Below are 20,984 nucleotides of genomic sequence, written 5' to 3'. Positions count from 1 at the left end.
CAAGATTGCTTGGGTCCCTGTACTGCATGTATTTGTCCGAGTTTTTCCTCCGGCAAAGAATCGGTGCATAGGTATACACATATGCTATTTCTCACCACCTCCTCATCCACCAACCTCCTCTACATTAACCACAAGCGTGTCAAACAATCTTGTCAAAACGCTGACTGTCCCGACTCCAGCAGCCTTGATTAGTGGTGTTGTGCATATCCCATGACCCATCTCCTAGGGCTGACAGACCCGTCTCGGAGCTCCTCCCCTCCGGCAGCTGGCTAATTTAGAGTGCATATCCTCCCAACGAATGACGGCATCGCCATTGACTCCATGCAAGAAGGAATCAACTGAAGTGTGTAGGCTGGGGAACATCCCTGCAAAGGGTCCATATTCGTATTTGTATTCTGCCTCTTGCTTTACCCCCGCCAAAAACGCAATACTAGCAAACACATGTGATACGCAAGACATAGCACAAACTTTAAACGTTTGATCTAAATTATGCGTCAAATGTCTATTCAAGCACAGAAATAAATAATAGAAAAGAACTGGAAATGAGCTGCTATAGCTTGGGTTTCACCTCTTCCGTTGTTGTCAAAGAATGTCACTTTCAAATAGAAGAGATGAAGAGACGAGACAAGGAGTGCCTCAGACTAGCCATATATTTTCACATCTCTCTGTGAGATTTATCGAAATATTCCATGTTACGTAGGGCTGTACTAGAAACTGTACAAGTCACGGCATATGCTTAATATCAGGTAACAAAATAGTCAAGTTGCCACTAGTATTTCTGTTACACCAAGCCGAAGTGCATGTTTGAGCACTGGATGTAAGCTGTGAAACCGCAGGCGTAATATCACGATAAATATTATCAGAAACCTGCTCCCCAGGAATCCAGTATAAGTTTATCGTACATATATTATGTTTACCTACAAACATCTACGTAGCACTCCATACCTCGTATTCCTTGCTTACACGGACACTAGTAAAAGTCGTGATGTTTTGCCAGAAGGAGGGAGTCGCAACCACCTATATAATTGAAGTAAAACACACCTATATATGCATGTAGATGGAACAAATCTCTGCAATGAACGCATTCGATCCGCAAATTATGCATAAACCGCATCGCTTCCCAATACATCAGCCGCGCGCTTGTCGTTCGGCCTCGGTATTCTTTGCGGATGCCGAACTGGACTACTACCCCACCACTTGCGGAGTTGTCCACCGCGATATTGCCCAAAGCAGCAACCAGTGTCTTCAGGATGAGCCAAGTGCGATTAGATGAGAATGAATAAGGCGTCTAGAATCATTCCATGGCTGGATCTAAAAGATTTAATCAGGAGATTTGCTTTGTCTATTAGTCAACAGGTATTTATTCATTCATTTATTTATTCAGCTAGACGCCCACACTTCGCTACGTTCTGGTGCAATTTCACAGTTCCATCGAAGTCACCAACACACCGAAATGTCTCGCTCTCTTCTCATCACCGGCGCCACAGGCAAACAGGGCGGTGCCGCAATCAGATCCCTCGTATCCAGAAACGCAGATTTCAGACTCCTCGCCGTCACCCGTGACAAAACTTCTCGCTCGGCCCAGAAGCTCGCAAGTCTCTCACCCAAGGTTACCCTTCTTCAAGGCGACCTTAACGACACAGACGCCATATTTGCGCATGCCAGAGATTTGAGCAATTCAACTCCATGGGGAGTCTTTAGTGTCCAGGTATTTAGGCGACAAAGCCCAATTCATATATGAAAGTCCCGTGGCTAGGCTCACTTACACATTATAAAGGCTCCGAAAATGGGTGGAAAGGGTGCAGCCGATGAACAAGCCCAAGGCATATCTCTCATCGACTCTGCTCTCAAAGCCGGCGTAAAACATTTTGTATACTCCTCTGTCGACCGTCATGGGGATAAATCCATCAATAACCCAACCGACATCCCTCACTTCATCAGCAAGCACAACATCGAACACCATCTCATCAACTCCACCAAGTCAAATGATGCAATGTCTTGGACAATCCTCAGACCAGTAGCGTTTATGGAAAACCTCGACGGTGGATTCGTGGGCAAGTTGTTCGCCACCGGAATAAAGGCGAGACTCTCGCAGAAGCCTCTACAGCTGATTGCCACAGAGGACATTGGCGGAGCCGCGGCCGAAGCTTTTCTTCACCCCGAAGAACACAAAGGAAAAGCGATTTCGCTAGCCGGGGATGAGGTCACTTTCCCGCAATTAAGTGAAATCTTTCGCGAAAAGACTGGAGCTGACATTCCCCTCACTTGGGGTATTTTGGCGAAGTTACTCCTCGCTTCGTCCAAGGAGATGCGCACCATGTTTTCGTTCTTTGAGAAGGAGGGATATGCTGCAGATATCGAGGCGCTGAGGCGACAGTATCCACGACTAAAGGATGTAAGAACATGGCTGGAAACCAGCCCATACATGAAGAAGTGAGTTTCAGAGGCAGTCGACTGGGCCAATTACATCAAAGTACATGTATATGCATACATGCGTGCAAGGCTAGTGTGCATGTGGCAGGCAAATGATGAAGCGAGTCGACTTGTCACTTGTGAGGCATCATCCGCATGACGGCCTAATTTCGAATCCTACCAATGACGCATTTTCTTTGTTAGTATTTCACAAAATCACCATTTTGCTAGCTTCCAGGTCTCGGAGAATTGAGTTACATATAAATTGAATCTCAGATTGGCCCATCAATAGGCAGGGATGTCACTCTATTAAACAGGCCGCAATATGCGAGATCGCAAAACGTTAAAATACTATCACAGCCTGCTTGAGATGTGTGGATATAATTCATGGTCATGTTCAACGAAAAACAAGCAGCCAGCCGACGACAATGAGCATGCCGGTCATTGACTACACTGATCCTTATTTAATAATGGGCATGTAACGACCAACCAACATCCTAAGCAAGGCTGCCAGACACATAGAACATGAGGCATCTGCGCGCCGGAATAAACCAGACGTAAATAGATATAAATAAACTTATAGAGAGATTAAATTTAAAATCAAGATGACAGCTTTAATAATGCAGTAACAGCTGGTTCAATAAAAGACTATGCCCCAGCCATTGGTAAATACAGGTAAACGTATAAATGGAATATATCGTCTATAGAACGCATACATATGTACATGTAGACAAGTCACATATAAGTAGAGAAAATACATGCATGATAGTCGCCAGGGGGACCAACAACATGAAGCCATGCATGCTCGCTCAGCATCCAACCCTTTACACCAAGACAGCCCAATCCACGCATAAATACAATTCCCTCACGCTTGTACACACCAATCTCAAGTGAAAGGATTTCAACCTCACTTCTATGACTCTCTTTCTTCCCCCATCAAAATCCTCGTCAATGTTATCAACTCTCCCGTCAAAGGCCAACACAACCAGCAGGTCTCGCCCGCCTCCACCCGCCGCCCCCCAAAACGGTTACGGGATCTTCCTGCATTCTCCAGCTGATCACATTCTTTCTCTGGGCATTACCCTCAATCGCGCGCCACGTCATGCTTCATAGCACCAATCCCGGCGGTGGGGCACTCTCCTTGCATCAGGAATAAGCATCGCCCGTCTTTAATCCAAGAGGACTTTCTCCAAGAGGATTTGAGTCAACCCGGTATAAGATGTATTGATCATCGGGTCGCCAAGCAGACAGTACATGTATGTAGCACAGGACTAAAGGTATGGAACTAATATTAATTCTATGTGCTTGAAAAGAGGCTCCAAGGACGTTTGAGGTCTGAGAGCCACGTAGTCTGGTCAGTCGTCTCCAACGCTCCTAGGTCTACTGTTAACACATAGTCAATGCAAGAAGCTGGGTCTCTCGGCTTCCATCAGATAGATTATAGTTATTAGGGTGGCAGAACATATGTACAGCGTGAGTACATGTATATTCTGCTATCGATGCATGATTCATAGCTGCTCAGAGAGCTCTCGTCATACTCATGTCCAAAAAGAGTCAACCCTCTATACCAAAAATTGAAGCAGAAAATTCAAAGTGGCTGTGCGATCAAACGTCGTAACAATGCTCCCGTATGCCGATGCCCCTGCTGATGCTGCAGCTAATCATGCCAATGCAACACTCTCAAAAAGCACAAAAAAGAAAACGCCAAGAGAATCCTTCCGTCGTGTATGCTAATTCGCCAGCTTGTTACTCCTTTCAACAAGGGCTTCACACCCCATTACAGACGCCCAAACCAGAAACCCGAAGAGAAAAGAGATATTGGAAAATTGATTAGTAAAAACAAGCACCGCGCCATTTCAAGTCCCATGAGCACTTTTTGGTGAGCAGGATGTCAACAGGGTCCCATGTAGCGGTCGGCTTTTCTTCATCCGTCTTCTCCGGATGTGTCCAGATACTTTTTTGTTCCCTGATTCCTCGGCGGAATTTATGGGGTAGCCAAAGTAGCGGTGGAGCGGTGAGAGCGATTGATGAGTTCTCCAGCATCAGTGCGGCCTTGCAATTCGGCGAATCGAGTGGAGGTCGTTCAAGCGTCGAGCCGTGGATATGCAAACTAGTGATGGTCGCAGCTTTCGTGATACTAGTCGACTCCTCAAGCGCCTTCATTCGTTGTTTCTTTCCCATCTCTTCCCGCTTTCCTGAAGGCTGATGTTAAAGTATAGCATTTCCATAAGACTGATTGGCCGATGCAACCTGGTGCATCAACACCCTTGTCGCCATGCCCATCGAAAGAGTCGTCGGTGAAAATCGCTAAAAGGGCAGGCAGAATTTCCCAGCCGTTTATTGGCCTAATGCCATCATGGGCTTACGTGCGTATACAACGTAGCTGCCAGCAGTTAGCAAATCGCTCCTTGAGCCTAAAATAAATGCGCGCATTAGAAAAACTTCATCAGCAGGAGTGTACTTACTACGGCCAGTAGGAGTGAACGCCTAGATCGCGCAGTTCCTTTCGTAGCATGGCGGAAATCACCAGAATCTCCTCTTCTGACCAGCCCAGGCTCTTTTGGAATAACCGCATCGTCAAGCCCTCTAGGTGATTCATCAAGTTGTGCTGTTCCCAAGCTCCAATGAGTTTCAAGCGCTTATCCTTTGCCCAAGGAGTGCAGGGCATCTTATACACCTCCTCCGTCACGCATTCGAATCCTCGTTGCTCAAACCACTGTTTAAACCGAGTCGGATCATCTACTGGAGTGCCGTATCTTTCGCATGCTGTCTTGGTGAGGTTTGCCCAAGAACGAAACGTGCTATCTTCAGGTAAGGTGCCGTCGTCGCATTGCAACAATCCGGTGTGACACTGGAATTCGATCCAGCCGCCGGGTTTTAGATGTCTATTGATTATTGTTAGCCCCTGGACGGTGAATTCAGAGTCTTTGTGTGATAGAACGATTCGGAGTGAATGCGTCATACCTGTATGCCTGGTCGATTAGTTTCGGAAAGTTTCGTACAGATAGAATTAGGTCCCGAGAGAAGATGAAGTCGGCACTGTCAGCCTTCCACGTCCATGTCTGTTCAATATCGTCAAGTTCGAATTGGCAGTTCGGCGGTACCCTTCAAGAACTCATCAGCGCAATCATATTGGGGGTGGCTCTCCTCCGAACATACCATTGCGGCTGTGTAGGGGCTATATCAACACCAACAACCTGGATGAAGTCATGTCAGTTCCATCGATCAGTGACCGTCCAGATCAAGAAAGAGCCGCACCTGTGCCCCAGGATAATCATCGGCGACCTCAACACACCATATCCCTTTAATACAACAATGTCAGCAAGCGGCAAGATGGCGTAGATAGGCTTGTAGTCGAATTACCTGTGCCGCATCCCAAGTCTAGAATCCTCTGCGGGTTTTCACTAATCGGTGATAGAAAACGTCGTTGTTTCAGGAGGGAAAAATACTTCTGGTGACACAGATCCATGCGGTCAAGTTCCTGGTCGTCCATAGGGAGTCCATACTCTATGCAAACAGGGTCGCATTAGCACAATGGCGGCCAGTGAATGGTAATCGAATAGACACCGAAAGGAGACGAAGGTGAAGTAGAAGAACCTTACCCTCTTTCCCATACGCAGCGTAGACGCGCTGGCCTTCGCCCACGACGCCATGAAGAATAGATGAGGTGACAGAAGTCAATGAGGACTGGAAGCTTCCGATATCGTTGCCCTAGTCAAGTCAGAAAAGAATCCCGGCATTTTCGAATGGCGTTTGACAAGCCACTCACTTCGTCGAAGTCATCCGGCGGTGACACCGCAGACTATGCCAAGCGCGTGTGTTAGTAGTTGACTCGACCAGCCTATTATCGCCGACCGTAGCGTTGGCCATAGACAGTCCAATCTCGTCGTACACACCTCATCGGGGGGAATCATTCCGGACGGCTCTGTCATAACAGCTAGTGAAGGCCGTCTGTCGTCCATGCTAAGATTCCAATTTCAAGGCCCAGAGGCGACCCTCTGGCGGACAGACACTGCGCCCCAGTGGCTGGTGTCAAAGAGGTTGAATCGTCGACTTTGCAGAGATGAAGCCCGACGTTACTCTCGCTCTTCCCCCTTTCATGAAAAGTCCAGGTCCGTGGAGGAGCAGTGGAGGAGCGGATCGGTCAACTTGTCAAACGTGTGGGAGGGCCGGTCGCCGATTGCAGCAAGTTAGGCTGGAGAGGGAAAGGCGACGGCAGCTGGTGCGCAATAGTTTGGGCAACGGGGCATGCGAGTCGATGGAGTTTGTGAGAGCGTGGCGTCTGTTTTTGGCTTTGGCTTTGGTTTTGGCTTTGGTTTGGAATTTGGCTGGTGTTGTTTTTCTCTGCGAGTTTGTGGTTTCCCTTGTACTTTGTACTTGCCCCGGAGCGAGTTGCGGAACAAAAAGTGGCGGCCCGTCGTGCCCCCGAGCAAAGTAAAGTTTGACGCAGGAGTCAAAACGTCGTCTCAACCGGTCAGAGAAGAAAAACGCCGGCTATCTGTCTGAGGAAAAAGAAGGTTCGAAAGCCGACCCTGAAACGGAGCGGACCGGCCTTGCTGGAAGAGGCTACAAGTATTGAATGGCCCTGTCTCTCTCCTCTCAGCGCCCACGGGATGCTGGTGAGCAGCATAGACGAAAGAACAGCTGGAGACGGGGCTTGCCCGGGCCAGGATGGGGCTTGCTGTTGCTGAATACAGGTACGGAGTACCAGGCGAGAGAAATCATGGACTGGGGGCGACGGGCAAAGGGCAGTGAGTTCCTCTTGTGGCCGCTGCAGATTATTACCCTGGTCGCGCCCACTTCAAGGATCCCAAAGCGGATGTCAGGATGGCCGAGTCATGTGTTAACCGCTTTTTGCGCCCAGGAGATGGAAGAACCAACAAGTTATTGACAAATAGAAGAGCGCAATAAGCTGCCAACGGCTGCTGAACGATTTGATGGAGGAGGAGGGAGGCGTTGCAATCCCCAAGGCTCGAAGGTGAGGATCAGGTACGATTTGGGGTCTCATATTCGGCACGGGAATATGTATTCATCATGCCAGCCACGAGTACTACTACTAATTCATCAGACCTGCATAGGTAGGTAAGATACTGTATTGTGCGAGAGCCGTGCCTAACCAGTACGAGTACTCCGTACAGTACTCCGTGCATCGGGGTGGTATTGCTGCAGATTTTGTGTCCATCACTGGCCCCAGCCTGCATGCAGGCACATACGGGCTAGACGCATGTACAGGTTGCCCTTTTGAGATGGCACATAAGCATGCGTACTCCGTACAAGCAATCGCATTGTACTTAGTATCCGCAGCTGGAACACCAGCTTCAGCACCTTGCCGGGATCCATGAAAGGAGATGCCAGTCATGACAGCCTCAAGACAGGATCAGGGTGGTCCAGGCTTCGGCTGTCGATGATTGACGCAGCTAATAATACGCACGGGGGCAGCTCGATGCCAACTCCAAGCCGTTGAGGTGAGCCATTAAGTGCCGAGCACCACCCTAACCCACACGCCAAACAGCAACGGCTGCTGCCTCCTAGTGGTGAATATCAAACATCCATTGACGGCTTGGCCTCATCCTGCACCTGGCTAATTGCTGCAGACATCCATTCCATTGATGCATGCTCACCCGCGGTAGGGCTAGCAGGCAACATGAGGACGCTGTGACTGGCTGGATAAACGGGAACGGCACTAGGAAAAGCGACCAACAGCGCCTCGTTATAGCGCTCTGCCACTGGCTGACAGGGACTTGGCCGCTATTTTCGCTCTCCCGCCCCGCCCCGGAGGCTAGGTAAACAGCTAGTGTGCAAGCGGGGCTGACAAGTGCTGCTCAACTGTTGCGGACAATTCTAGCCTCGAGAGCTCGACCTGCGGCCAACACAAATCAAGTCAATGATGACCTTGCTCAAGCTACTATACTGACTTGGTGCAGACTTCAAACAGAGGCGTTCCGGCATTGGCTCCTCAGCCGCCGGGGGAGCAGCCGCTGCATTATCGCTGAGCTGGTGCCGGTTTGATGACAAGTGTGGAAGCCAATCCTGCCGCGGACCTATCCGGGGCTCTTCACGGGACGACTCCGTCTGGTTTACGAGAACTACGAGTACGTCCACACGGTACGGGCAGATCATGGCAGATTCCACAAGAGCCACTCCCTTGCTTGCCTTAGCTGCTAGTGCTTTGTCGTGCAACACGCAGCTGGGGGGAGCCTTTCGTTTTAGCTGAAGAGAATGTTGGTCGACCAAACCTCGGACGGGCCGAGTTCTAGATGCACAACCGCCCCCTCGTCTCGCCGCAATTTGCCTGCCTCGCACTCGTTTGCTAGACCGGAATAACAGGCAGAGAGCGGTGTACAAGAAACCAGCACAGATCAGGGCGAAGCTCGGGAGTATTACGATGTACGATGTAAGAGGTACAAGGTACGAGGTACGAAGGCAGTGCGATGCGCAGTTGCAGGCATTGCGCATACTCGCCAGGTACTAGGTTCTTGGACAAGCTGCATCCATTGATGGATATCAAAAACCTGGAGAACTCTGGATCCAGCATTGCCCATACCCTGATCGCCACGGCTTTCTAGCCTTACCTCTATCGTCCTCTGGGGCCGGCCGGGCGATGAGCAAATTGCGGGCATTTGCCCGCATCAATGGAACGGTTTGACTTCGCCAGGAGCCATTTTTCATTGGAGAGATTACGCGGCGAATACTACGAATATTACACACTTGCAGGTATGATGAGTACCCATACGTACCTACATACCTGCCTGTATGCGGCCGTCGTTGTTCATGCGAAGCATCAGCGTCCAGGTATATGTCACGCTCTCTACTTACTCGTGCATGTTACATGTTGACACGCAACACAGATGCTGCTCGGTATCACAGAAATGCTTTATGCTGAGTGACAACGCTACCTGTACTCTTCCTGTCGGCCGTGCGTCTTACTCACCTACGAATATACAAAGATGCAGGGAACGGTGAGAAGACGGCCCTACCCGTGTCTGACCCTGCTGTCATCACTCCCGTCGAGAAAATAGCATCAATGCCTGCCTGCGCCCGCAACAAAACCTTGTGGGATATGGATTGTTTGGCCGCCAATGGTGTCGACTGCCAGTTGTCTGGTCCGTCGATGGCGCGACTCTTCCCACGTGGCCTTAAATTGCCGAGAGTTGTCACAGCTAAATGCTATGTGTGTCATGTCTACGAACTGAATACTTGAAGAAGCAGGTACCTGGCTGCTCTCAAGCAATGCTCCCACGCCGCGCTCCGTATGATCCCATGCTGATATAGCTACTACCTGTATGAGCATATGGTGTACCTGTATGGCCTCGGAGAGCATCACACATGTGCATCCGCAGGTGCATGTGCTACGACGTGAGCGCCGTGACATCCGTCTTGAATACCACCTAGCAAAAGGGCGACTGAGCTGACGAATGGCTTTTGTGCCGACTCAACATCTTCCACGCGTCTCGTAGCCTGGCCGTCAAATGGCCTCGGCGTTCCCTACCTCGAACAGGGGTGTCCAACCGACCAGGACAAGCCCACGATAAGGTAGGATCAGGCGCAACATTCACTCAATTCGGAGCCCTGGCATGCCATCCCTCATGCGGCGCTGCACCTCTATCCATCCCCCCTGTAACTTATATGTGTAGCATTTACTAAGGTATGGAGTGCTCTCAATGCATACCTACAGTACTGTAAGGTACGGGGAGCTTAGGTAGTGACGGATAGGCATTCCGGTACGTGCAAGTACGAGTATTATTATAGCCAGCGCCTATTTTAAGAGAGTCGTCTTCAGATGCAATCGAATTCAAGATCCAGAAAGCCATGAGAGGCCCTCTCGGCGGCTAGTATTATATTCCAGTCCCCATCAATCACAGTCTCTCCTTTTTATCCGCCAGTTGTCCCATTTCAGAAGTATCGCCAATATCTATATTAATGTTCGAATTGCAATGCCGTTTGACGAGAACCAAAGAAGAAAACACGAGCGAATACCTGCGTTAGTGCTCGTATATCGCCAAACCAGTCGTAGCCAAGAATGCATTGCAACGTTGGCTTCTTACCATTCTAAAGGTTGCTTCCTCAGCGCTGCTTGGCGCTCGGTAAACCTCAGCTTTGTTTTAGATCTCACATACAGAAAACCTTCGGCGAAACAAAAATTGGAAAAAAGACAGTCCACTTCCATACGATTTTGATTTTGGCGCCCGGGAATTCAAGGCCGCGAATCTTGTGCTAAATGAAATTTCACCCCTTCGGTATATTTGCATGAAATATCACGGAGTTGTTACCGTGTTGTGATGAGGGCCGAAGGTTCTCTTTGACTGGGGTCAGATCTTGGGAGGCCTTGGCTGCCAAGTCGGGCACTTACAGCAAAATCTGACTGTTCCAAGCAAATCAAGCTGGATATTACACGGGGATTACCGATCGTCTAACATGTGAGAGAATCCGGCAAGGGTAGGTGAAATCTTCTTTTTTTCTTTTCATCATAGCTGTTGTACATGGCATATTCGTACAGTCTTTTTCCTTCTGTCCCGCCACACCTATATGCGTAAAATTCATGACCCTTATATCTTTCCCGTCAACCAGTCCCTCTCCTTGTTCCTCGCCGCGTTTCCGTAGCCCGTTACCGGCAAGTCACGCTTCTTCAGCTCCTCTTCAATCACCTTCCAGCGTCCCACGGCAACCTCCTTGTCGATGGGGCCAATCTTCCGGTCGTGTACTGCGACGTTGGCCAGGTCAGCGAAGGCATTGCGCTTTTCGAGCATTTGAGCCAGCTTCAGCGGCTTGGGGTCTCTCGCCGCAAGAGTGAGGATGTGCTTGGCGGTGTTGGCGGCGGCGAGTTTGGCGTCTGGGATGAGGATTCCGGTGAGTTGGTAGAGGCGCTTGCGGAGCTGCGTAGGGATAGAATTAGCATAACCGTCACGTATAACCGTATCTTTGGATCCCCTTCCAGTGGGAATGACATACCGCAAATCGTAGTGAGTCATCCAGCGCAATATTCTTCCATGAAGGATCCCACAACTTGATCATTTCCTTTGCCTCCTCGACAGTCACAATTGTCGATGATTCAGCCTCTTGAGATTCGCTCGTCAAAGTCTCCGCAATCGATGAAGCGTCACCCTTCAAAGTAGCCTTGCCATCCTGCACCTCAACTTGCACGGCCAATGCCTGGTCCAACTCATCCCTAGACCCTCCTTCGGACCACTTCTTCGTAGCCCACTCCGAGAAAGCGCCTGTCTGCTGCAGCGCCAGTGCCTCAACAACGGCTCGTCGCAGATGAACCTCCACGACCTCTCTTTCCACAACCTTGTCCGCGCTGCCGAATCCCTTGAACACACTCTCGTCGCCCCAGTGTCCAGGCTGCTCCCACCACGTGCTCAACGCCCCAATCTCCTCCAGCCCCTCAGCGTCCGTAGCAGGCACATACGTCGGATCCGACGACTGTAGCTCTTTCTCCGCCGTCGCCTCGGTCCTCCTCGCGGGCAGAGTCAGCCTGGACTCTCGCACGGCCGCGGGCGTCTTGTCCTGGCGCGGCCGGCTCTCGAGCGCCTCCTCGGGCAGATTCGACTGGGCTTCGGGCTCCATCCTTTGCGTATAGGGATCAGCAGGGCCGGGCGCCTCGCCCTTCCAGAGCTTTCCCCGGATCCATTCCGTGTTCTTGCTGTGCGCGGGGCCGGTCGTCGAGATGGCGCGGGCAGCGGCGAAAGAAGGTCTGGAAGCGGCGCATTGTGACGGGATGGCCAATTGCAGAGACTGCAGTCTCCGCATTCTCGTTATTCGTGCCATTGGCGAATGTGTGAAGGGAAGCGCCGTGGTTGAAATTCCCCTCGGCGTCGTCGACTGGATTTTTGATAAAGAGGTTCGAAACGAGTTGCAACTTTTCCTGATATGGGGCCATGAGTAACGGCAGACGGCAGACCAACCAGAGCGCCCGATGATAAAGGGGCCCCACATTTTGCGGCCAGCCTCGCAGGCATCTTGACCTTGTAAAGTTCCATTGTCTCGCCAATGCCGTAATCCCAAGACAATCTATTCGCGACAACAGCGGCGCGGCATCTCCAACGCTTTCGGCGCCTCAGCCCGCAAGTGCGATTTGCTGCATCAAGCACCGCCATGGCGCGATTCCAGCTGCTGGTGCTTCTCCTCGCCGCGCTCATGGCGCTGGCCTCCGCCTCTTGTAAGCTCCAGCTGAAAAGCAATCCACAAGAAGCCGCAAACTGACAGGAACATGAACCAGCAGCGCCCAGGTTCTGCAAGTGCACATGCTTTAAGAACAGCACCATCATCCCCCTCGGCCCTCAGCACCAATCCGACCAGCGATCCCTCTTCCACGCGCCCTCTCCTCTCCAAGACCCTGTCCACCGGTCGACAACGTCATCATGCTCCGAATGCACAAAGGCATTTTGCCTGAGCCAGGGCATCAGCTTCTGCAAGGATGCCGAGGAGGACGACGTTGTCACCATGTGCTTCCAGCGCGACAGCAACAAGGACAAGATCATCGTTTGGGGATTCATCTTTGGGACGTCAGGGCTGCTGGGCTGGGCTGCGTTCAAGAGAGTGCTGGAGTGGAGGGAGGCGCGGAACTTTGGACGGGCGGGCGCCAGTTATGCTGCCATGGGCAGTAGTCGATAGCATATCAGTTTGAATATAAGCGACAGTTTTACGATGCACAGCATTCATAAAGGCTTGATGATTGTGACTTTGAAAATGACCATCTACAAGCATTACGGAACTTGCTTCGTAGCATATACTTGGTAGACGAGCAGGCTTCTGACACGCAGTGTGGTTAGAAAATTGACGCTCATATTCTAAAAAAAAGGGCGTCATACGCCGCCAGTAACTAGATACACCACAACCGTATGGCTGAGGACAACGTATGTTTTTTGTATGCTCCTTCAATGCGCTAGTTTTAACCCCCTCGACTTTTGAATGCGGCTCCTTGAAACTTTTAGCTGGCCAGGAGGAAGCCAGTCGCGACTCGCGCGCAAACTTGCGGGTTGTGACATTTCCAAATCAATAAACTTAACTTCTGCTTTTTTTTTCTCTCATCTTACACACATGGCCTCTCCTCCCACATCCAATTTTTAATCCTCTTCCAGAGTGCTCACCTTGGCCTCTGTGCTAGGGGCACCTGAGTTGATCTCACGGCGAGCGCGGACAGCAGAGGCAAGGTCCTCAAGAACCGTGACAGTGTTCTCCCAGTTGATGCATGCGTCAGTAATGCTGACGCCGCGCTTCAGGGCGGCGGGGCCCTCGGCAGGAACCTTCTGGTTGCCCTCATTGATGTTGGACTCGATCATGACACCAACAATGGCTCGCTCACCCTCCCGCAGCTGTTCGGCAATGACCTGTGCAACCTTGGGCTGGTTGTTGTGGTTCTTCTGGGAGTTGCCTGTTCTCTTGTTAGCTAATCCGGTGTACTCGCCAGCTAGCCTGCGTGAGATAAAGACTTACCGTGAGAGCAGTCAATCATGATGGCCTGCTTCTGGCCCTTGTCCGTCAGCATCTTCTTGGCCGCCTGGACACTCTCCTTGTCGAAGTTGGGGCCCTTGCTTCCGCCTCTCAGGATAACGAAACCGTGCTCGTTGCCCTTGGTGCGAGTAATGGCGGCAAGACCCTGTTTTGTGACGCCCATGAAGTGGTGCTTAGCGGCGGCAGCGCCAATGGCATCAATGGCGACGCCAAGGCTGCCGTCGGTTCCATTCTTGAATCCCACGGGGAAGGAAAGGCCAGACGCAAGCTCACGGTGGAGCTGAGACTCAGTTGTTCGCGCACCAATAGCACCGACGGAGATGCAGTCGGCAAGGAACTGAGGGGAGATTGTGTCGAGCATCTCGGTGGCAATGGGCATGCCGTTGGAAGTAAGGTCAACAAAGAGCTGGCGGGAAACGCGCAGACCCTTGTTGATCTGGAAGGATGAGTCGATATCAGGGTCGTTGATCAGGCCTTTCCAGCCGACGGTCGTACGAGGCTTCTCCAGGTAGGCGCGCATCACGATGCAGAGGTCATCGGAGAGCTTGTCGGAAAGCTGCTTGAGACGGCCAGCGTACTCGTGGGCAGCTTCGGGATCGTGGATGGAGCAAGGTCCAACGACGACTAGTAGTCTGTCGTTCTGGCCCATGACGATTCGGGCAGCTTCTCTCCGGCCCTTGACGACAGTCTCGAGAGCATTGGGAGTCATGGGGATCTCAGAGATGAGCAGAGCCGGGGGGATCAAAGGATCCTGACCCAGGACTATAGATTGCCGTTAGTTTGCCATTTCCTCAAGCGCAATCCCCCCGTGTATAGAGTAGAGCAGTGCAGGCCAACGAGTATTTCGCAATGGCGCAAAAGGCCATCGGCGAGAACATCGGAATTGCATGTCATCCACTCCAAAGTGCCGGTGCGACACGGCTGAGTGAAGCTTTCGCAGATTGGGGTTCTTGGATCTTTATACTTACTTCTGGTATCATCGGCAATAATTGCTGCTTCAACGCCAGGCATCTTGTCTGTGGTGTTGTGTGATGTTTGGAAAGAGAAGAAGAAGAGAAGAAAAAAAGAGGAATTGGTATGATGGTGGGGTGTTGTGCGATGGCGGGGTCAAGCCAAACAAAATCGCAGAGGCGCAAAAGATGTCAATTAGGGTATCACAATTGCAAAGCAATGAGACCAACTCCAGATGATTTGGTTGAAGAATACGTACGAGTACTCCAACAAGAAGAACTGGGCTTGACGATATAAATGCCGACGGCAGACAGGTCGCAATGAGTCAGATCACCCCTTGTATCTCGGAGAGCACCAGATGCCGGCAAAATTTCTTGGACCGGCCGTGCTTCGGAGGTGTGGATGCGCCGTGCAGGACTGCCAGAGCTGTCTCCAGAAAAAAACTGAAAAGAGGCCACAGTTACGTCGGTCTAGCTCCAAGAGTGGTCAATTGAAGGCTCGCAATTGGCCACAGCGTCAGTCAAGCAGTTTGCGAGTAAGGTTTTCAGTTTGGCAGCTCCACAAGCCAAAAAGAAATCGGCCAAGCCACAGCGACCTCATCATGTGCATCATCGGAGCATGTATGTACATACAGTAAGGTTGATGTTATTTTACTTTCGTTGTTTGCGCTACTACAGCTCCTCGCTTGCTCCTCTCACGGGTTTCTCCAGTGCCAAGCTGACACCTTCCGCTCTGGGACGAGATCTTGCTGCCATTATCGATGCCATCTCCGTGTCAATGGTGAAGCGCGCTTATTCTTTGGTGGAATACGGCCTTGTGTGCAGCGCCCAGCGCATGAATTGCGCCGGTGTGGTCGAGGAACAAGGCATTACTGGGTGGCTAGCGCCGAGGCTGCCTTGGTATCTCGTACGAGTACTCGTAGATAGTAATGGTAATCCCGAATACAGTAATAGATTGGTTGCTTCTTTGCTGTCCTGTATGCGGAATATTCCTCGGCAGTGGGATCCGAGGATTTCAACCTGTTTGAAGTGTTACGAGTACATTGGTATTGAAAGCAGCCAACATTTTGAATTCGGTATTTGCGGGATATTCGCAGATGGTCTCTTCCCCTTCTTTTGGCATACCATCTGAAGCATTCCGTGGCACTGTTGTTTCCTCATAATTACACGTGGAGTACTCGCATATTCTCAGGAGCTGCAGCTAAGCCCCGAATAGGCAAAACATCTCTTACCCTGTACAAAACAGCTGTTAAGCGACGCATGCCAGCAGCGCTTTTGCGGATCAATTAAGCAGCAAGGTATATCATTTTAAGCCGATTATCAGATAGCTCGTCTGGCCTTGGGAATCGCTGTTTTCCCTCATCTCTTCGCAGTCTAGAAGCTGGTCCTGGGTATGCCGTCGTTTCGGGGATGAGACACCGTTTACTCACAGTAGTACAGTCACTATCCTCAGCCAGTTGAAGCTCTAATCACCAGCCTTGTTCATTTGAATTGTATCTTTATCAAGCTAGTATTCAAATATATTCACGCAATCCTCCATTGGAAACATCATGCACTCTTAATTCGACATCAAACGCGAAACACTGCGGTAACTTCATTTGCAGCTCCCCATATATGTCTCTTTCGGAGGTTGTAGATCATTCAAATCCTCTGTGGCGCAATTGGCTAGCGCGTCTGACTGTTAATCAGGAGGTTGGAAGTTCGAGCCTTCCCGGAGGAGATCCCTTAGGATCTAAAGATTCTTTTTTTGCAGATTATCTATTTCCCTGCGCACTTTTTTTGTGTTGATGCATGAGAGTTGGTGGAATATTTGGAGGAGAGTTACGTTACCTCATGCTATCTTATCACGCGGTATCTGTCCGCGATAAGCCACCTCGCCTTGACATGGGACGAAATGGAATGGGCATTTGGAGTCGTCCAAAGAATGGTCGCTCATGCAGCTACACCGCTTCATCGCAGCACATGGGTAGCATAGCAACACCCCATGTTTGGCAGTGTTGGTGCTCTCTGTTCTCGGCTCGCTTCTGAAGACCCCTTTGCGAGGCAGAATCGCAGTAGCATGTACCAAGACAGGATGGCTTTCATTGACGTAAACATGGGATGTGAAAAACCCAATGGCGCTTCACCACTCCCTAGAGGAGAAAGGGATTAAAATTCCATACACCTTTGACGATCGCTCATAGCATGTAGTAAAGCGAAGCATGCGCCTACTGTAGTAGAGGTTTCCCTCTCTCCATCCGAGCTGTGACACTCCATCTGCGGTGCCACTAACAACAGAGACTTGAAGCATAAGTAACACCGCCTCCAGGCTCGTGCTTTCAGCCCTTTGGTGGAGTGCTGACTGAGCGGCTGCGCGCTTCGGAATGGGGTGCAGCAGTGGGGTTAGGCAGTCAATTACAGCGTCTTCCGGCAGTACTTGGGCCCAGCACCGATGCCTGCCGATGGGATTTGTACCGAGCAAAAGGGACTTTGACTTCACCTCTTCTCTGCTCTCCGGATACAAAGAAGCCTGCTGCCTTGCCTTGTCTTGCGATAGGTGCTTGAGCCTTTGTTTCTTCTTCTTCTTCTTTTTCTTCTTCAAAGCAAAATTCGCTGTCTCGCACGCTCTATTGTTGTTCTCCTGTGCAGAAAGGGTCCGGAGTGGTCGCCTCGCCCAGCCCCTTGCACACACCGAATGATACGAGTCTCTCCCCAGCCATCTCGCGGATCGCTGTTTGCTCTCCTCATATATGAGTAGCAGACCGACACGGCAGGTCGCGCTAATCTGATCTTTCCTCTTCTCCGGCGTCTCTTCCCCTCTGCATTTTGCCTAAGATTGACGATCCGCGAGCCTAGAGTTGTGCTCGATAGACGGCCGCAGCTTACTTTGACTTTTCCCTTGCGTTCCCCTCACCAACTCCAGATCTTTGGCAGGGCTAATTGGGCACTGTCTTGCCTCAGCTAGAGCCTTCAAAAGCAGCTCGCCGCAGCCACCACTTTTGAACCAGGCACTCACTGTTATACGATTAAAAGGTGCTCTTTACTTCGTAAAGAACTAGGGGACCTTCGTGCATCTTGTGGCAGGCAAGGCGGCGGCCATCCACCTATCAAACCCGTCAACTTTGTATCTTACCCTGCCCAATTGCGCGACCATTTACGCCGCATTCCCATCGTCGTTTTCTTTGCATATTATACCAGCACTATACCCCAGATTAAGCAAACTGCAATGTCCCATACACAGCACTACATGGACGTGGTATCGGAATCCGGTCGAAAGCGTGGTCGCGATGGCGACGGGGAGATGGATGCCGTTTCGATGGGTCTGGATGAGCATCGTAGTGTGAGTCCAGGGAAAGACGCTCTTCACCGCGAGACAACTATACTAACCGTTGGTGTAGAAACGAATCCAATGCCTTCCTCTCCGAACATCGCCAAAGTCGTCCCAGCAGTGGCAGTCTGCATCGCTTTTTACTCCCCTCAGCTCCGACTCTGACGACCACATTTCACAGCCCAACTTTGCCTCCTGGTCACACCAGTCTGCAGTAAGCTCTCAACATTATAGTGGTGCTGAGCCAAACATGGTGATGAGCTCTGGCCGAATGCCCACGCCAATGCAGCCAAATTTTGCGGCGCAAGTGCGAGGCCAGCAGAACGAGTGGGCTGGTCCAGGTCCGGTTGTGACGACACTCAATGGAGTTATCAACCTGGGTCACCATCCCTCAGGCTTCTCAGATGACCAGTCTGTACCTCGTATCATGTCGGGCCTGGAAGATTGGCAAGCCGTGCAAAATCACCGAAGGCTACCCTCGCCGATTTCGGAAGTAGAAGACTGCGTACAATATCAAGATATCGGTGATGCTAGTATGATGATTGATGACAACGTGGGCGTAGCCATGGACGCTGCCGCAGCGCTGCCACCATCGCCGACCCGTGTGATGGACCACCCCAATAACATGATGGATGTCGAGTCGCCGCCACATTCGCGTGCGGTCGACTTGGACGGCGACGTCCCCTCGCCTAGCCCTGGCCGGAGAGGTCATATGCGGAGCAAGCATACCATTGACAGTTGGACATGGCAGCCCGGAATGAAGAAAAGTTTCAGTATCGGGTACCGAGCGGATTGTGAAAAGTGCAGACTCAAGGTTCCCGGGCACTTTAATCACATCGTCATCTCATAGCAGGGGAAGACAAAACTGGCCGACCCCAAATCCGACCCGGATTTGTGGGATACTGCCGTTAGGCCCCTCGATTGGCAAGAGAAGCGACGACAGTTGGCCAAGCTTTCTGACCACAGACGATACACGAGGTATCCAAAGCCAAGATGTGCAGAGACGGCTGCCTTGCCAAATCGGAGGCTGGAGTTGCCGGCTTCAAGCAAGAGACCGAGGACCCTTCCCCTGCGTGGCAAGAGGGGAGATTTTTTCTGGAAATACCAACAACTGATGGTTGATTGCGACATCCAGAGCCACATCATTTGATTTTTGCACTCACTACATTTCATCGGAGTTTGACGGAGGGACTGGGTTCACGACGCATTCGTTATTGATATCACGCATAAACACTTGCATTGTTTTTTATAAAGAAGAAAAGAGACTCCTTGTTCGGGTCAGCAGCAACTTGCATAGCCTCGGAGAAGCGTTCGTTGTATAAGCGATTTGCTTCGTACATGCAGTCTACACCTACATATTACTTTTTGGGGGGGATGAACATGGTATAAACAGCAGGCAAACTACTACACACTGAGAAGCGACTCATCATTATTCAAGACATTGACCGACTAATAATTAAAAGTACATTATTATAATACTGGTGCCATCTTCAAATTTTCGGTGTTCAACCTTGGGGCTGCATTTCCATTTCCATTTCCATTTTAAATCCCCATACATCTCTTCGTTAGTCCTGCATGCCCAACAAATTCAGATGCATAAGACATAGTAGTTGGGAGGTGTGTCCCCTTATAGTACATACAACAAATGACTCCCGACTCCATCTAATGCAAGCCCATCCACACGTCGTATGATACACGGCTGCCGCCCCCCAATATCCAAATAACACGATATATAGTTTTTTTTCTCTCTTCTTCTCTCTCCCCTCCTTTTCACTGCTGTCCATTAGCTCACCACCATCCCTTCTTCTTGGGCTCTGGCGCGGCGGAGCTTCCAGTCTCCAGGGCGAGCTGATCTAAGCTGCCTCCATTCTGCTGATTTTGTTTTTCCTTTTCCCACGCATCCTTTGCAGCGTCTCCTACCGACTGAGCAGCGGCGCTTGTGCTGTTCTCCGTGCCGGCGTTGCTGCCTCCCCAAAGGAAGCCCAAGAGGCCCTTGCCCTTGCTCTCAGTGGCCTTGCCAGCGTCAAAAGCCGTCTTGACGTGCTCCTCAAAGTGTGTGCGGTGCTCGGGCGGGGATAGCAGGGGGGGCAGGCGGATGCCCTTTTCCTCGGCCTCTCGGTTGGCCTCCTCGACGAGGGCGATTTGCTCCTCGGTGGCGTCGCCCTTGAGGTACGCCAGACGGGCGGTGGAGAGCTCGTCGGCCTCGAATTTGCGTTGGGCTTCTATCCATTCGGCGCGGCGGGCGCGGTTGTAGCGCAGCATGTCCCAGACTGAGTATACGCTTACAACACCAGCGACGACTAGAGCTCGCTCATTAGTTTATGTTTCCATGGCATCCTGATTCCCTCTTCTCTTCCACTTCTACCAGTTCCTCTTCTCCCTCTTCCGTCTCTCTCTCTTATAGACGTACCTGTAAACATGACAAGCCCCCCCACCGTCCACCTGTGCGCCACATCGAAGAACCGCCTTGACGCATCAATGACTCTGTCCGCCTTGCTGACCTGTGCCTTTTGCGCCGCCAGATGCGCCTGCCTCAACCGCCTTACTCGTTGCTCGGGCGTCTCGCCGGGGATCCTGGAAGCCTTCGGGGCCGCAGAGGTGGCAGACTTTGACGTAGCGTGGGGTATGGTGGAAGTGAACCTGGTAGCGTCCTTGACGCTCCGGGGTCCTATTCTGGACGCCATTTTTCCAAAGAGAAAAAAAGACAATTGTCGAGTTTCTCGGGTGGGCTGAGTTTGAGAAAGCGCCGCCTGGAGAAGAACCGGCGAAGGGAGCAATGGGCCAAGGTGATTGGAAGGAGAGATTTTGCTGTGCCCGGAGATGGATCGTTTTCGTGAGATTTTTTGTTAGAGGTGCAGCCG

The 20,984-nt window shown here is 51.1% G+C and overlaps 7 protein-coding genes across 7 annotated transcripts; 3 read left to right on the top strand and 4 right to left on the bottom strand.

Annotated features, from left to right (window-relative positions):
- Positions 1 to 1,453: 1,453 nt before the first annotated feature.
- Positions 1,454 to 2,437, top strand: TRIVIDRAFT_37058 (uncharacterized protein; the record flags this gene model as incomplete). The annotated part of the gene is made up of 2 exons (XM_014102349.1): positions 1,454 to 1,708; positions 1,778 to 2,437. 2 exons carry the CDS (start codon positions 1,454 to 1,456, stop codon positions 2,435 to 2,437), a joined length of 915 nt encoding a protein of 304 aa, XP_013957824.1.
- Positions 2,438 to 4,749: 2,312 nt separating this feature from the next.
- Positions 4,750 to 6,374, bottom strand: TRIVIDRAFT_190556 (uncharacterized protein; the record flags this gene model as incomplete). Its single annotated transcript, XM_014102348.1, has 7 exons — positions 4,750 to 4,795; positions 4,878 to 5,297; positions 5,377 to 5,517; positions 5,708 to 5,714; positions 5,776 to 5,919; positions 6,015 to 6,099; positions 6,309 to 6,374. 7 exons carry the CDS (start codon positions 6,372 to 6,374, stop codon positions 4,750 to 4,752), a joined length of 909 nt encoding a protein of 302 aa, XP_013957823.1.
- A 4,584-nt stretch (positions 6,375 to 10,958) lies between these two features.
- On the bottom strand, positions 10,959 to 12,162 carry TRIVIDRAFT_63963 (uncharacterized protein; the record flags this gene model as incomplete). The annotated part of the gene is made up of 2 exons (XM_014102347.1): positions 10,959 to 11,285; positions 11,362 to 12,162. 2 exons carry the CDS (start codon positions 12,160 to 12,162, stop codon positions 10,959 to 10,961), a joined length of 1,128 nt encoding a protein of 375 aa, XP_013957822.1.
- Positions 12,163 to 12,507: 345 nt separating this feature from the next.
- TRIVIDRAFT_220864 (uncharacterized protein) lies at positions 12,508 to 13,026 on the top strand (the record flags this gene model as incomplete). The annotated part of the gene is made up of 2 exons (XM_014102346.1): positions 12,508 to 12,571; positions 12,635 to 13,026. 2 exons carry the CDS (start codon positions 12,508 to 12,510, stop codon positions 13,024 to 13,026), a joined length of 456 nt encoding a protein of 151 aa, XP_013957821.1.
- A 156-nt stretch (positions 13,027 to 13,182) lies between these two features.
- TRIVIDRAFT_86632 (uncharacterized protein) lies at positions 13,183 to 14,879 on the bottom strand (the record flags this gene model as incomplete). Its single annotated transcript, XM_014102345.1, has 3 exons — positions 13,183 to 13,786; positions 13,849 to 14,628; positions 14,835 to 14,879. Coding segments are annotated over 3 exons (1,133 nt in total), but the record flags the coding sequence as incomplete, so codon positions are not given.
- Positions 14,880 to 18,042: 3,163 nt separating this feature from the next.
- Positions 18,043 to 18,973, top strand: TRIVIDRAFT_36809 (uncharacterized protein; the record flags this gene model as incomplete). Its single annotated transcript, XM_014102344.1, has 2 exons — positions 18,043 to 18,135; positions 18,194 to 18,973. The coding sequence occupies 2 exons, from the start codon at positions 18,043 to 18,045 to the stop codon at positions 18,971 to 18,973; spliced, it is 873 nt and encodes a 290-aa protein (XP_013957819.1).
- A 593-nt stretch (positions 18,974 to 19,566) lies between these two features.
- TRIVIDRAFT_230254 (uncharacterized protein) lies at positions 19,567 to 20,807 on the bottom strand (the record flags this gene model as incomplete). The annotated part of the gene is made up of 2 exons (XM_014102343.1): positions 19,567 to 20,423; positions 20,534 to 20,807. 2 exons carry the CDS (start codon positions 20,805 to 20,807, stop codon positions 19,912 to 19,914), a joined length of 786 nt encoding a protein of 261 aa, XP_013957818.1.
- Between the last annotated feature and the right edge of the window lie 177 nt (positions 20,808 to 20,984).

The sequence above is a fragment of the Trichoderma virens genome, assembly GCF_000170995.1.
Source record: "Trichoderma virens Gv29-8 chromosome Unknown TRIVIscaffold_5, whole genome shotgun sequence".
Lineage (NCBI taxonomy): Eukaryota > Fungi > Ascomycota > Sordariomycetes > Hypocreales > Hypocreaceae > Trichoderma > Trichoderma virens.
Note: the sequence above shows the minus strand (reverse complement) of the source record. Positions and strands in the feature narration are given on the sequence as shown.